Below are 15,883 nucleotides of genomic sequence, written 5' to 3'. Positions count from 1 at the left end.
TAATTCACTTTGAAGCACTTTAAAATAATATATGTCGATTCTCTCCACAAAGTTCATTAAAATTAACCTCAAATTTGACGACCATGCATCGGGGGTGAAATGTTCTAGAGATGTCAAAAGCACGTTTAAAATTTCAATTAAACTTTAGAATGTCAATTATAAATTTAAAGATAGGAAAAGCACTATTCTATTAGTAATTTTCCAAAGAGACTGTATTAAGTCAATTAGGTGACTTTGTTCCAATGGCAAAAGATGTAGAAGAAGAACTAAATCACAAATACAAGTTTTGATATACAAAGAAATGATGGAAAAAATTAGCTAGAAATAAAAAAATTAGCAAAAAGAAATAAAAAAATAAAAACAATGGAATTATTAATAAATTTATTGTAAATTCACATATGTTGTGACACAGTATATTATTAATACTAAACATTGCCGTCACTTTTATTAAAAAAACACTACACTTCTATTAACTAATTCACAGTTTTCCTTTTTGATGTATTATTTCCTTTTTTTAATTTTATTATATTTATTTAGTTAATTAATTTACTGTTTCCTTTATTGACACAAAAATTCCCTAAATTTTATGTTCTTTAAATACGGCTCTCCGTCCATAAATAGTTTTATCCGGTAGGAAGAAACAATGTTTTGGCGTCAAATCCGATTGAGTTCAATCCAAAATAAAACAAATAAAAAGCAATGATTTATTTTTTATAATTAAATTATAATTAAATTATAATTAATAAGAATAAACTTTATTAACCTTGGTAAATAAAAAAAAGAACAAATATAGCTATTTGCCGAAATGCAAATGATTGCTTATCAAAAACGACTGGACTTAAAAACTAATTTTTTATTGGTGGCAAACAATATTTAAGATACCGTTAGCGGTTTACTTGTTAATTTTATTACAGTTTTCCATCAAAGATTTAAAATTAAGATAGTGTATTACAAGGAATGACCCCAGTAATTCGGCCAAGGGCTGTCACCCCAGCAACAACAAAACAATTTTCTGCTGCGGTGCAACATATTCCGGCATTACTGCTCCGCATCCCTTTGGTCCGTGCCGGAATTAAATTAAATCCCGCACAGTCTGTCAGAACCGACTGCACCATACATCCATCCAATTAAGGTGCAACTCTTGTTTGGGCTGGTGTCATCTCAGGACTGCTCCGGACTTAACCACCATCGAGAGAATTTCGTCGCCCCACGCTGCTTACAACAACGGTGAGATTCATCAGCGTCATCGACAACAACTCCGCCCTCTCCTCTGCAATCACAACAACAGCAGCAGCAACTACAATTTCCGGAGACCTAGGATGATATCCATATTGCAGTTCAACTGCAATGGGCTCCAAAACAAAATTTCCAGTCTGAAAAGTTGTAACGGATACATAATTATCCGAAAAAGCGCACCAGAAGTAACGGTGGGGGCATTGCTTTCATCATTCATAACACCGTGCAGTATACAGCTCTTTCTCTCGATTCTAACTCCAGAGACCAATATCTTGAAGTTCAAGGTATTGCAGTTAGATCGGTAGAAACCGACTTAGAGCTCTATATTGTCTATATTCCGCCTGTAGCCATATGTCCATCAAGTTACCGTCGCGACTTCAGGACTTTGTTAAACGGCGATATGCGTCTTGTCCTAGGGGACTTCAACGCCCACCATCAGTTCTAGCACTCTTGTTTAGGGGAAGACCATAGAGAGATAGAGGTGTGTTGTTGGCGAAACAGATTGACAGATGCCCCCACACGGCGCTGACATCCGAATTGCCAACCTAGATGATCTTAGGCTCACAAAGCTGAACCTTAAAATCAGCAGGTTGGTAAATGACGATGGAATATCCATGCTGATGTAAAAACACCTTGCCGAGCTGAGTACCTGTCTATCAGCATGGATTCCGCAAATGCACAGCACCACCACAGCATTAACCGCCATTTCCAATCAGATCTCACAAGGCTTAAATCAGCAGAGGTTCTATGAAAGGACGGTACTAGTAGCTTCTGACCTGTCGAAGGCCTCCGACACTGTTAGTCACGTTACGCTCTTCAAGTATATCCTGCAACTCACAATACCCAACAACACGGAGAGATGGATCGTAAATTATTTGAGTGGCCGTCAGTCGTTCGTGGAATTTAGAGACAGACTCTCCAAATCCCATGGAGTTAAACAAGGCGTACCTCAAGGTAGAGACTATGGCCACTTTTGTTTAACTTCTACCTATCTAAACTCCCCGCACCTTCATAAGGTACAGAAATGATTTCATATGTTGTCGACGGCGAAGTAGAAACAATGTCCTCAAAGCGCTAGCAGACAGCACTTGGGTATTATAAGAAACCTTGTTGGCTACTTATAAAACTATTGGTCGGTCAGCTCCAGTGTGGTCACCTTCGCTCAGTCATACCCAGTTAAGAAACATTCAAAGCTCTCGAAGTGCCGCCCTAAGGAATGTAACGGGCTGCCTACAAATTACCTCGGAACATCACCTGCACGAGGAAACAAAGGTCCTGCCAGTCAAGGAACATAATGTCATGTTGACCAAACAGTTCCTCCTGAGATGTCATCGGAGAAGTCATCCCAATTTTAACATCACACAGTTGGATACTCCCCCGAGGCATGTCAGGAAGGATCTTCGTATATACGAGGAAAATATATGCAGATGTGTGCAGGATCCACTGGATCAGTCCTCGTATTTGTCAGCTTTGAACGACATTCATAGAGACGCCATAAATTCCGCAGTTGCAGGATACCGCATGAATGTCGTACTTGGAGGTCGCCCACCGCCCATAGCAGACACGGAAGAAAACCTGCCGCAGAAAACAAGAGTAGTTCTGGCACAACTAAGATCGGGATGCAACAGGCTCATTATTATATATTGATTATTATATAGTTTTAGCTGTTACAAGTAGTCCGACTCTCATATATAGAAATTACGCTTTCAAATTTTCTTTAATTTTCTTAAACAGGAATAAAATTGTTTTTCTAAATATTGAAATTTAATTTTTTGTTGAATTTTAATTAACAAATAGAGTTTAAATTTTTGGTATTGAAAATTCAAACAAATTTTAAATTTTAATTTTTTTATAAAACTCTGTATGTTGAAATAACACCAACACATATACATTTTCGTTACTAACACATATTTAGAGTTAGGTACTTTTTCACTAACACATGTTTAGAGTTAGGTACTGCTGTCAAAGAGTCGTACTACTTGTAATACTTTGGCTCATACTTAAAAAACTTCAATAAGGAATTTTTAAGCTCCTCACAATCCTATTCCGGCCTTTAAAAACTGATTTGCATAAATTTGCTTTCTTTTGATTTATACTTTTAACAAGCTTCAGCTAATCATTTTCCATTATATAAAGACATAGATAATATAGAGATTTTTTACGAAATCACTGTTTTACAACTCTGTAGTGTAAGAGAGAGAATTTTTTTGCTGTTCATTTCTTAGTTATTCTTGCTATTTAGACGACATTAAGTCCACTGGATTTTAAAATTATTCTTTCTCTTTTTCCGGAAGTTTTAAAAGCATTCTCGTTTCTCCATTTTCTAATTTAAAATAGTGGTGTCTAAAATTTTTAGGACATTATAACTTTTATGTGATGTGAATTCCGCCTAGTTTCTATAAAATATAATGATTTCTTATTCAAGTGATTAATCTTTGGAAGAAATAAAAAAACCGCTCACTTTTTTCATATAACCAAGAGTAAGATATAACTAATAGTAAGACTAAAGTCCATAATATTGTAATACTCCAATATTTAGTTTACAAGATATTTTCGTTCAAAATTGACAAAATTGAATTCCTTATTTAAGTGATTCGCAGTGTATATATGTATTTGTGTGTGCATTTGTTTAGTCAAATTTTATTTGTTTTAGTTTTAAACATTTATATCAATTTATCAACAGTTTATTAAACAAATTTTGTATGAAAAATTGTTATGAATAAGACCCTTATTTATAAACTTTTATCAAATTTTTATAAGTCGTATTTTTTTTTTTTTTTTTTTGATATATGTTTATAAATAAGACAGTTAGTAATTGTAACTTACAAATGAGATATTTATTTCTCTAATAAAGATTTAAAAATCGTATTAAACTTTTTTAAGTCCAACATATTTTTTATTTAGTGATGAATAATTTATTATTTTAAGGTACAATCACCTCATAACGCAAATGGATACTACACTATATATGGTGATGAGACAGATTACAATGATCATTTCAATGCGAAACTTGTTACCGGATCTACTACTGAAGTTTATGCAAGAACAGGATATTTAGGATTTTTAAGACGAACTGAATGTTCACAATCTGTGTCTATTTTAGATGAAACTACTCCAAGCATAGCAAGCCGAGATAGTGACAATGATTCACTGAATTCATTAAATCAGTCCCATGCTAATTTGGCATCAAACACAATTCATTTAGGAGAAACACAAACTAATGATCAAGAGCAGCATGATGCCGTATACGTAGTGGGGGCTCTAGATGAAGTTATAGCATTACGTGGTATGAACTATCACCCCATAGACGTTGAAAATTCAGTTTTAAGATGCCACAAAAAAATAGCAGAATGGTATTATGATCTTATTACAACGTTTTTAATTATTTATTAATTATCTTGATATAATTTTAGTGCTGTGTTTACATGGACAAATTTACTGGTAGTTGTTGTGGAACTAGATGGAAATGAATCGGAAGCTCTTGATCTAGTTCCCCTTGTCACAAATACTGTATTAGAAGAACACCAATTGATAGTTGGAGTCGTAGTTGTCGTTGATCCAGGTAATAATTATATTATTTACATATATAGATATTTATATAGCATTAAATTAAAGTGTTAATCCATTTTGGTCGATTCCACGCCAAGTGACCCGAAGCCGATGTCTTACTTAAAAAAATTAATCGAAAAATCTGTAATGACTAATGTTTAAAAAAGTGGTTTAAAACCAATTTTTTGCGCAAAATATTTTGTTTACGAAAGTACCAAGCAGAGATTAAAATTACTTATATATTAGTATTTTCTCTTATGCATACGTATGCAATAATAAAAAGTAAATATATTTTATGAATTTAATTGCTCGCATTCGAAATATTTTTAGTATTTTTGCTAAAAATATTTACCCATACAAGCTATTGCGTATTGCTGCTAACATATTTATAATACCCACATATATTTCATATTGCTTGCCTATAATATACAAAAATATTTTCCTACACATAGTATTCGACGTCAACAATATTAAAGCCATGCAAGCAGTAATATACGATCATGATATATATGCCGACGAAAACACAAAACAAAACAATAGTCGCGACTGTGAGGTTACTATATTTTTACTATCAAAATTAAATATTATTTGCTATAGGAAATGGCTTTTGGTCTAAAATTTAACATTTCATGTTGGACTTGAAAACTTATAAAATGTGAAAAATGTATGCAAGATATAACCAAATTTTATTTAAAAAATAATTGAAAAAGTTTAATGTATATTATGTACATATATTATGAGTAAAAATGTATGCATGAAATAACCAAATTTTTATTGAACATTTTTTGAATTGAATTATTGAATGTATATTAAATTAATGTATAATTTTTATGTGGAGTATTAAAATGTATGTATTTGTATTGATTGTAAAAGGTAATATAATTAGAAAAAAATTATATACTTAGAGGATGAGGATGCAAAAACTACAAACAAGTTTTTACATGTAATGACAATTTCATTTAGATATTAAACGTTATTAATTTGTAAAATTGTGTTGATCCTATCCGGAGAACAAAAAAAGGTGTAAATAAGTTACATTAAAAAGTGTATGCTTATGTATGTACATAAATATATACATATGAATGTAAAACTCTATTCAAATATATTCATACATATGTATGTAGAAAAATTTTTTACAGGATATTTTTAAATATATTGTTTGAAACAGGATGATATAAAATAAATCAAAATATATTGACTTATAAAGCAAGAAACAATAACTTTGTAAACAGGTAGTAATGCATTCGTAGTGTCCATGAAATGATCAATTATAAAGGGACATAATTAAGAGGGGACATAAAAACATAAAATGTTGTTTTGTAATTTTACATTGTAGAATGTTAAAATAACAAAAATGATTGTGTGTATGTATTTATGTATGCATTCGTCATAAAAATGACCTGTAACAGTACTTATCTTTTTTGGCTTTAGTTGAATTGGAAGTGGAGAGAAGAGGAAAGAAATATCATTATTATTTAGTCTCTCTCATTAAATTTAAATGGTTGGCATTGGCATATGTAAATTTATTAACACAAGTATATATTTTTTTCTTTTGTCTTACTGACTGTAAGATAACTACAATGTCATGCAGAGCTGTCCCGAATTTTTATACCCTTCACCTTCGTGAGAAGGGTATATATAAGTTTGTCATTCCGTTTGTAATTTCTATAATATAATTTTCCGACCCTATAAAGTATATATATTCTGTCTAACGAAGAAGTTTCGGACACTTTTAAAGCAATGTTAAGAAAAGAAAAACAGCCTTTGGATGCCATAAAAATTGCAAATATTCTTCCAACCGCATCACCAAGACGACTGAAAAGAATTGTAAAGAGTATACCCACACCATCATCTGATACAACGTTCACTGAGGAAGAAGCTATTGCGCTTATGTTGCAGCTGGGATTAAGTCGTGATAACTACATAACGTTAAGAAAGGCGCTATCTGAAAAAGGAGTGGATGTTTTACCATCATATGACAAAATAAATGAAAAGAAGAAAAGCATTATACCACCTCCTATTGAAATAACTGATCGGAAGGCTGTTATTGGACTCGGCGCTCTACTCGAAAATACTGCTTTAAGGATTGCTTCTGACTTTTCTTCAGACCAACTAAAAAAAAAAAATTCTTGTGATCTTCAACTCATTTGTAAGTGGGGATGTGATGGATTATCAGCACTCTCGGAATATAAACAAATCAACACAAGTGAATCATCTTCCGAGTATAAAAGTGTATTTATGGCATCGCTAGTTCCATTAAGAATTCGAAAGTATGCTGACAGCGATTCTCCATCAACCAGTTTCGATGATATTTGGAAGAATTCGACTCCAGGATCCAAAGCTTTTTGTAGGCCAATAAGCTTTGAGTATATAAAGGAATCCAAAACAACAACGCAAGATTTGATAAATCGTATTGAAGCAGAAATTAAAAACTTGGAACCTATAACAATCGAAATAGAAAATTATTCGTTTAACATGTCCTATGATTTAAAACTTACAATGATTGATGGGAAAGTTGGAAATGCCATTACAGGAACATCATCTACTTGGTACTGCTACATATGTGGTGATAAAAAATCAGAATTTTCGAATATTTCCAAGCAAAGATCAATAAATGAGGAAACATTACAATTTGGAATATCCCCCCTACATGCTCGCATACGATTTCTGGAACATTTTCTACATTTAGCATATGATTTAAAGTACAGAAGCATACCGGAAAATGCAAACAAAAGTGCAAATAACAATAAGGAGTTAATGGAAATGAGAGCCAGTGAGAGAAACGAAGAATTCAAGAGGAATTTAAAAAGCGGATGGGATTAAATATTGATAAACCACTCACAGGATATGGAAGCACAAACGATGGTAATACCGCTAGACGTTTTTTTTAACATTTTGAAACTACTTCCGAAATAACCGGAATTAGTATGGATTTACTGCAAAAGGTCAATATTATTCTAATGGCGATAAATAGCAAGCATAAAGTGAACGCAACAAAATTTGGAGAGTATTCTACAAAAGTTTCTAAATTACTTTTGGAATTATATCCCTGGAAAGAAATGACACCTACAGTTCACAAGATATTATGTCATGGAAAGGTCATCATAGAACATAATATTCTGCCTTTAGGAGAGCTTACAGAAGAACCCCAAGAATCGAGGAATAGAGACTTTAAGCATATTCATCAGTTTAGCTCAAGGAAGTGTTCTAGGCAGTCTCAAAATGAAGATATTTTTAATAATCTGATTCTATCTTCTGATCCTGTTTTATCTACTATAAGGAAACGTTGGATTTGCTACAAAACGTTAGCATTTGAAAATATTCATGAATTTAAAGATTTACTTTATCTTTTAGATATGGACTACTGTGATACCGATTATTTTACAAAATTATATTAATTTATAAAAAAAAATAAATAAAGACTATTTTTATATAAAATAAATACTTGTTAATTTTTTTAGGGATAAAGAATAAAAGATTAATCGTAAAAAGTGGCTGTAAAAATTCATAAAAATTTAGGTAGTAAAACATGCCTAACAAATGTATGGATGAAAATAATAGTACTAGGTAAATTCTCTAAAAGATGTTGAGTTTTCCCTAATTAATTTGTCACTTAAAAAACATTAGGTAGGCATGTTATATATCAATGGAAAGGTAATTTTGTCTATTTTTCAAAACTGTATATAATTTTTGAAAATTAAAAAATTCGCGGAATACTTTTTTAAAAAAAATTAAAAAATGTTTTTTATTCAGTTTTTGCGAAGATACAAATTTTTCAAATTGCAATAAAAATTTTATTTATGAATATTTTTTGATGAAATTTTACAGTTAGGTAGATTTTTTTACTCAAAATCCAATAAATTTCGAATTTTCTTATTAGAAATCCCGGAATTCCCAAAAAAGTTTTAAAAAATCCCAAAAATGGGATTTTTTGGTTTTTTGCCTATTATATCCATACCAGGGGCGGGGTTATCGAAACCCGTTACAAAATGATTAAGAACATATTGGGTCATATAAAACAGGTCACTATAATTTGATATCGACTATGCGATTTGAGAATTTTTGCTCAAAATTGAATTTTATATAAAAAATAGGGTTTTTTTTGGATGGATCTGGTCCCCTCGGTATCAAAATTTTTAGGTTAAAAAGAAAAAGATACATTTTTCCCAAAAATGGCAAAAAATCGCCTTTTTTAATTTTTTAAATTAAAATGCCTATAACTTTGGACTCAGTCATATTATTTACATAATTCTTTCACTGCTTGATATATAAACTCGTTGTTAAACGAATAAAAACTGGCGAAAATCGGGAATATTTGGACCCGCTATTATCAAAAAACTAAAGTAAGGACGGTAAAAATTTTAAAATTTTAATCCCCCTCTTTGTGCATACCAAATTTCATTAAAATCGGATTAACCGTTTAGAAGTTACCGAATTATTTCCCTCTTTTTTTCCTATACCACTGTGTACCATTCTATATAAATAGGAATTAGATTAATTTTAAGCAAGAACAAGAGAAAATAATTTTTTGTCTCTTTAATTCATTTTTAAAGTCCAAAGCTCAAAGTGATTCCATAGACTAAAAATTTGAAAGAATAAAATTTTTAATTTTTCTGAAAGCATACAAAATGTTCTTCCTAAAAACATATTGTACGGTTGTAATGCAAAACTTTTAAAAATTCTCAAAAAAAACTATTGCAACAGATTTTCCTTTTTTATATCCCTTCACCTTCGTGAGAAGGATATATATACGTTTGTCTGTTCTGTTTGTAATTTCTAAAATATAATTTTTCGACCCCATAAAGTAGGAGTCGATTTTGCCATGTCCGTCTGTATGTTTGTTGAAATAAGTTTTTAATATACCCCAGACATCTGAGAAATCCGAATCTTTAGTAATTCTACTAGACATGTTTTCGAGAAGATCGCTATTTAAAATCGGTCGGATTTTATCAAAAATTTAGATCTTTTATTCATTCTAAGACAGAAACTGTAAAAAAACAAAATACACGGTAAAATTTGTATTATTCTTGTTTATAAAAACAAAGTAGAGTGAGAGCAGCATTAATACGTTGTTATTGGTAAGAAACATGAATTTGAGTATGTAGAGCATGTTGTCATATGAAATCCCTAAGTTACGAAAAAGTCAAAATCGACCTTTTGAATGATTATTATGCACAGTATCAAAATACATGTTCCTGCTAAATTTTACACTCCTACAATTAATCAATGACCATTTCAACGATATTCTAAAAGATTACCTTAAACTTCATAAAAATTTTGAATTTCTTTTAAATTGTGTAAGTTTCAAATCTCTGCAAGTAAAATGAAAAACGCAAATTTTTCTTTAAATACTAATTTCTTAATAAACAAATGAGAGTGTTATATTCGACTGTGCCAAATCTCATATACCCACCAACGTCTACGATATACCGTAAAAGGAATGCTCCCCTATAAACATCAGGGTGATATCTAGAACATGGCTTAAGTCAATTATAGACTGAGCTCTTTTGAAATAACAAAATATTAATTTTTAAAACAAAATATTTTTGGTAAATTTTTAAACCGTGAGCGTATGAGTAATTTTCTGAAGAGGACCTTTATATTCGTCAATTATGAACCGATACTCAAGAAATTGTGTACAAAGATTTCTTTTTGTATAAAACTTGTTGATGTCAAATTTCATCGCAATACTCGTATTTTAATTAAGCAAACTCGTATTTTCAAAACCAAAACTCTTTGCTGAAGGGGACTTTTCATAGGGACTAGGGTCACTTATAGATCAGTCCTCATTAAATTCAGAATTATGTTCCTATGTATAAACTTTCTTATGTCGATTTTCATTGCTGTACAAGTAATTTTCTTAATTTTATTCATCAAATTTTCTAAAACTTATTTTATATGAGGGGTATGGTCAATTATTGGCCTATCCTCATGACATTTTGTAGACTGATTTTGGTTCATATAGAACTTGCATACATTGAATATCACCTCTGTACTCGCATTTTTATGACAGTAATTAGCGTTAATGTAATTTTCTAAAGGGGGCTTACGTATATGGGGGGTAGGGTGAATTATTAACACATTTTGCACGAATTTAATAACTCATGTTTTTAAGGCAGTATTGTTCGTTTAAGTAATTTTCTGAAGGAGACCTTATATGGGCGGTAGGGTCAATTATGGACATATTCACATATACACATACAATATGGAGAGAGATTTTGGCTCGCAAGGGACTTACATGCTTTTATCATGTTTTATAGAAATTATGGACGGATCCTCCCTAAATTTCGTAGAGAGTTTTTGGCTCGCATAAAACTTGTGTGTCAAATTTCGTCACTATATTGCAATTTTAAAGCCAGTAAGGAGCGTTATAGTCATTTTCAGAGGGGCGGCTTATATCGGGGTAGGGTCATTTATAAGAGGATCCAAAAAAAATTGTGCACAGATTTCCTTCATTTCATCACTTTACTTGTATTTTTAAACCAGTAATGAGCGTTAAAGACATTTTCTGAAGGGGAACCAATAGGGGGAATAGAGTCAATTATGGACCTATCCACATAAAAGTTGAAAAATAGATTTTGGTTCGCGAGGAACTTAATAGTGTAAAATTTTATTCCTATACACTCAAACCTCGTTTTATGCGATTAATTCGTTTTGCAGAAAAACGCATAATTCGAATTTGCAAAAAAAGATACACTAGCTCCATACAAAATATAATAATTGGGTTTTTAATAAAAAAGCACACTATTTCAAATTATTCCCTCAAAAGTCAAACAAAATCGATTAAAAAAATCAACAAAAACTGAATTCTTTACTGAAAACATAGCTGTAAAATAACGATTAATAATCGTAATCATTATTAATTAGATTATTTTTATTAAATAGGTTAAATTAATGATTAATTAACGATTATTTTAAATTTTTTAATTAATTGTTGATTGCGATTAAAAATAATCTAAAAATAATCAGGGATTAATTGGAATTAATGAAAATAATAAAAAAAATCAAAATTAATCAAAAAAATTAGTTGATTATTTTTAAGGATTAATTTTGATTATTTTCCATATATTTAGTATAATTTCCTCCCAAAAGAGCTCTAAGAAAAATTTAATTATTTTTCCGGCAATCTGCTAAAAATTACGTATTTTTGAGACCCATTTCGAAAAGATTGCAGTAATTTTTTTCTAATATCTTATACTGAGATCAAGATTTTCAATCTAAATAAACTTTATAAATATATTATTTTCAATAAAAGAGTCATATAATCGAATAGTGAGTAACTTGAAAAACAGTTTTCCATTACACGTAATGTAAAAAGATAGAGAATTGTACCAAATGTATTGAAATTAATCAAAATTAATCCTTGAAAATAATCAAATTAATTATTTTATTAGTTCTGATTATTTTTGATTATTTTCATTAATTTTAATTAATCCTGATTATTTTTAGATTAATTTCAATCGTAATCAATTAATAATCAGAAATTTTATACCAGAAAATTAAATAATCATTACGATTATTTTTGAAAAATAATTTAATTGATTATTAATCGTAATCGAAATTTTACAGCTATGACTAAAAAAAAGGGTGAAAAATAAAGGTAACACAATACAAATTCCAAATAATGAAATATATGTACAAATTTTCTGAAAAATAAAAAGTAATATTTCTTCGTGTACAAAGGATTTGAACAATACTTTATATATCCGAACCGGATATGTTGAGAAATTTTTTTCGATGTATGTGGACCAACATTTTTCTCAAAATTATTTTTTCTAAAAAAAATTTAGATATTTGAATCCGCACTAATTCAAATTCGGATAAATTAAATACGCATAAAACGAGGTTTGAGTGTATTCGTGTTTTTTAGCCAATAAAGAGCTTTAAAGTATTTTTTTAAAAGGGACCTTGTGTAGGCGGTAGGGTCAATTATGGACCGATCCTCACTAAATTTGGTAGATAGATTTTGGCTCGTATATAATTTATTTGTGTGGAATTTCGTCACAATATTCGTATTTTTGACCCAGTAATCCCAGCGTTAACATTATTTTCAGAAGGGGACCTTATATGGGAGGGTAGGGTCATTTATCGGCCGATCCTAAAAAAATGACATTGACCTTTTAGTTCGCATGGATCTTATGTGTGTCGAATTGTATTACTATATTCGTATTTTTAAGCCAGTAATGATCATTAAAGTCATTTTTTAAAGGGGACCTTATATAGGGGATAGGATCAATTATGGACCGATCCATATTAAATTTAGTAGAAAGATTTTAATTTGCATGAAACTTATATGTATCGAATTTCATTGCTATATTCCTATTTTTAAGCCAGTAATGAACATTATAGTGATTTTCCGAATTAGACCCTACTCCTCGTGTAGGGTTAATTATGTACCGATCCTAAAAAATTGTAAGAGAGGGTTTTGTTTGTAAGAAACTTATTTATACCGAATTTCATCGCTATACTCGCGTTTTTGGGCCAGTAATGAGTGTTAAAGTCATTTTCTGAAGGGAACCTTCTTATATGGGAGGAAGGGTCATTATGGACCAAACCTCAAAAAATTTGATAGAAAGATGTTGCTTCATATAAAACTTATTTCTGTCGAATTTCAGCGCTATACTCGTGTTTTTGAAGTAGTTATACTCGTTAAAGCTTTTTTTGGAGGTTCACTTTTATGGGGCCTATCCGAAAAAGTATACCGATATTGCTCATTTTCAATACCAAACAAACCTTAGCAGTAGAGAATATTCCTACTATAGCTTCCTACCTCCTCTCCCTATATTGATTTCAACAGACAGACGGGCGGACATGGCTAGATCGTCTTAGAATTTAATCAAAAATTTTATTAGAACCCACAAAAGGGGACATTTTGGTACTTTTTCGTTCTTCATAAGGTATTTTTTCAATTTTCTACAATATTGAATCTAAAAACATGAAATTAGTATGCCAAGCTTTACTGAGAACTAGGATTGTCACATGAATAAAAATTATTCGATTAATCGAAGAAAAGGTTTAGTTTTTCGACCGAATAAAATCCAATTTAGAAAAAAGAATAATTGTTTTAAATGCTCTTAAGCATATTATAACTACCTTCAAATTTTTTAAGCACTTGAGAGACTTTCGTTTTGACATTTTCTTAAGCTAACTTATGCACATTATAGTTGGGCCTTAAATTGAATTTTTTTTTATAATATTAAACTTAAAACATGAAATTAGGTTGTAGAATACGGATTAGGCGAGAACACATAAAAGGGGACTTTTTGGTGCATTTTTGTTCTACAAAAGTTACTTTTTGAATTTTTTAAAATATTGAACCTAGAAACATGAAATTTAGCATGGGATTCCAGTTCAGGTAAGAACGTATAAAAGGCGACTTCTTAGTACCAGAGTTTAAATATTAGTAAATATTTATATATTTATTTTTAACTTTGCAATAAATATGTATTTACCTCATATTTAAAAGTATGCATATTTAAAATATGGCTCTGTTCAAAATATTTTTTTAGTATTTTTTGCTAAAAATATTTACCCATACAAGCTATTGTATATTGCAGCTTACAGACAAATATAAAATGTTTTTACAAGCAATATATTACGCTGCAACTCGCTAACATATTTATAATACCCACATATATTTCATATTGCTTGCCTATAATATAAAAATATTTTCCTACACATAGTATTCGAAGTCAACAATATTGAAGCCATGCAAGCAGTAATATACGAACATAAAATGTACGCAAGCAGAGCATATACATATGTGCCGACGAAAACACGAAACAAAACGATAGTCGCGACTGTGAGGTTACAATATTTTTACTATCAAACATAAATTTTATTTTCTATAGGAAATGACTTATGGTCTAAAATTTAACATTTCATGTTGGACTTGAAAATTAATAAAATGTGAAAAATGTATGGAAGATATAACCAAATTTTATTTCAAAAATAATTAAAACGTTTGTATCTATGTTTCTATAAATGTTTAATGTATATTATGGGAAAAATTTATGCATGAAATAACCAAATTTTAATTAAAAAAATGAATTGAAATGAATTATTGAATGTTTGTACATATATTAAATGAATGTATAATTTTTATGTGGAGTATTAAAATGTATGTATTTATATTGATTGTAAAAGGTAATATAATTAGAAAAAAATATATACATACTTAAAGGATGAGGATGCAAAAACTACAAACAAGTTTTTACATGTAATGACAATTTCATTTAGAATTTGTAAATTCGTGTTGATTGTATCAGGAGAACAAAAAAAGGTGTAAATAAGTTACATTAAAAAGTGTATGCTTATCTATGCACATACATACATATGAATGTAAAAATATAAAATAAAGAATAACAATAAGTTTGTAACCTATTCTTAGTGTCTATATATTATATGTAGGTATCTAGAAATTTGCAACAGAATGGTAAAAATTAAGAGGGGGCATAAAAACATAAAATGTTGTTTTTGTATTTTTACATTGTGAAAGATTAACAAAATGTATGAGCCCTGCCAGCAAATCAACTAACTTTAAATGCATTAAAAGCCGACTTTTTCATCAACTAGTTATGGTTTATTGACTCTGCATGACTTTTCAACTAGCTTAAAGTTAGTTACTAAACAATTAGCTTAAAGGCATCTCTTCATTTACTGACTTAAAGTTAGTTGCAGAAAAGTCAAGTAATAGTTCTCCTTTGTATTCCCTACTATATTAATTAATTACATTTTAATTAAATATATTTAAAATTTAACTAATAGTTGTCTAAATTAAATTTCGCTTTAATACAAGTTATGATATTAGTTCGTTAAAATTAATAGACATCAGTTTTTTGCAGGGGAACTAATAATAACACCGGTATCCATATAATTATGAATGATTTGTTCATTATTCCCATTGATCCAAATCTAAAATAAATTTTAAAATGTTATGTGTGATGTTAACTGTTAATGTATTAATCAGCTGAATTTAGAATTTAGGGACCGAGTTTTGAAATATTTAACCTTTTATTTTTCCAATTTAATGACTCTAATTTCAGAACGTATACAAGAAAATGACAAAAATATAAAACAAAATTCCAAATAATAAAGA

General features: G+C 30.0%; 1 protein-coding gene across 3 annotated transcripts in view; it reads left to right on the top strand.

Annotated features, from left to right (window-relative positions):
- LOC111684114 (disco-interacting protein 2) overlaps positions 1–15,883 on the top strand; it is a 229,272-nt gene that overhangs the window by 195,226 nt on the left and 18,163 nt on the right. For all 3 annotated transcript variants that reach the window (XM_046952776.1, XM_046952777.1, XM_046952775.1), the window contains 2 exons: positions 4,165–4,589; positions 4,650–4,798. In XM_046952776.1, the coding sequence (XP_046808732.1) occupies positions 4,165–4,589; positions 4,650–4,798 (574 nt within the window). The remainder of the gene's footprint in view (positions 1–4,164; positions 4,590–4,649; positions 4,799–15,883) is intronic.

The sequence above is a fragment of the Lucilia cuprina genome, chromosome 5, assembly GCF_022045245.1.
Source record: "Lucilia cuprina isolate Lc7/37 chromosome 5, ASM2204524v1, whole genome shotgun sequence".
Classification (NCBI taxonomy): Eukaryota; Metazoa; Arthropoda; class Insecta; order Diptera; family Calliphoridae; genus Lucilia; species Lucilia cuprina.
This window is presented reverse-complemented; position numbering and strand designations above follow the sequence as displayed.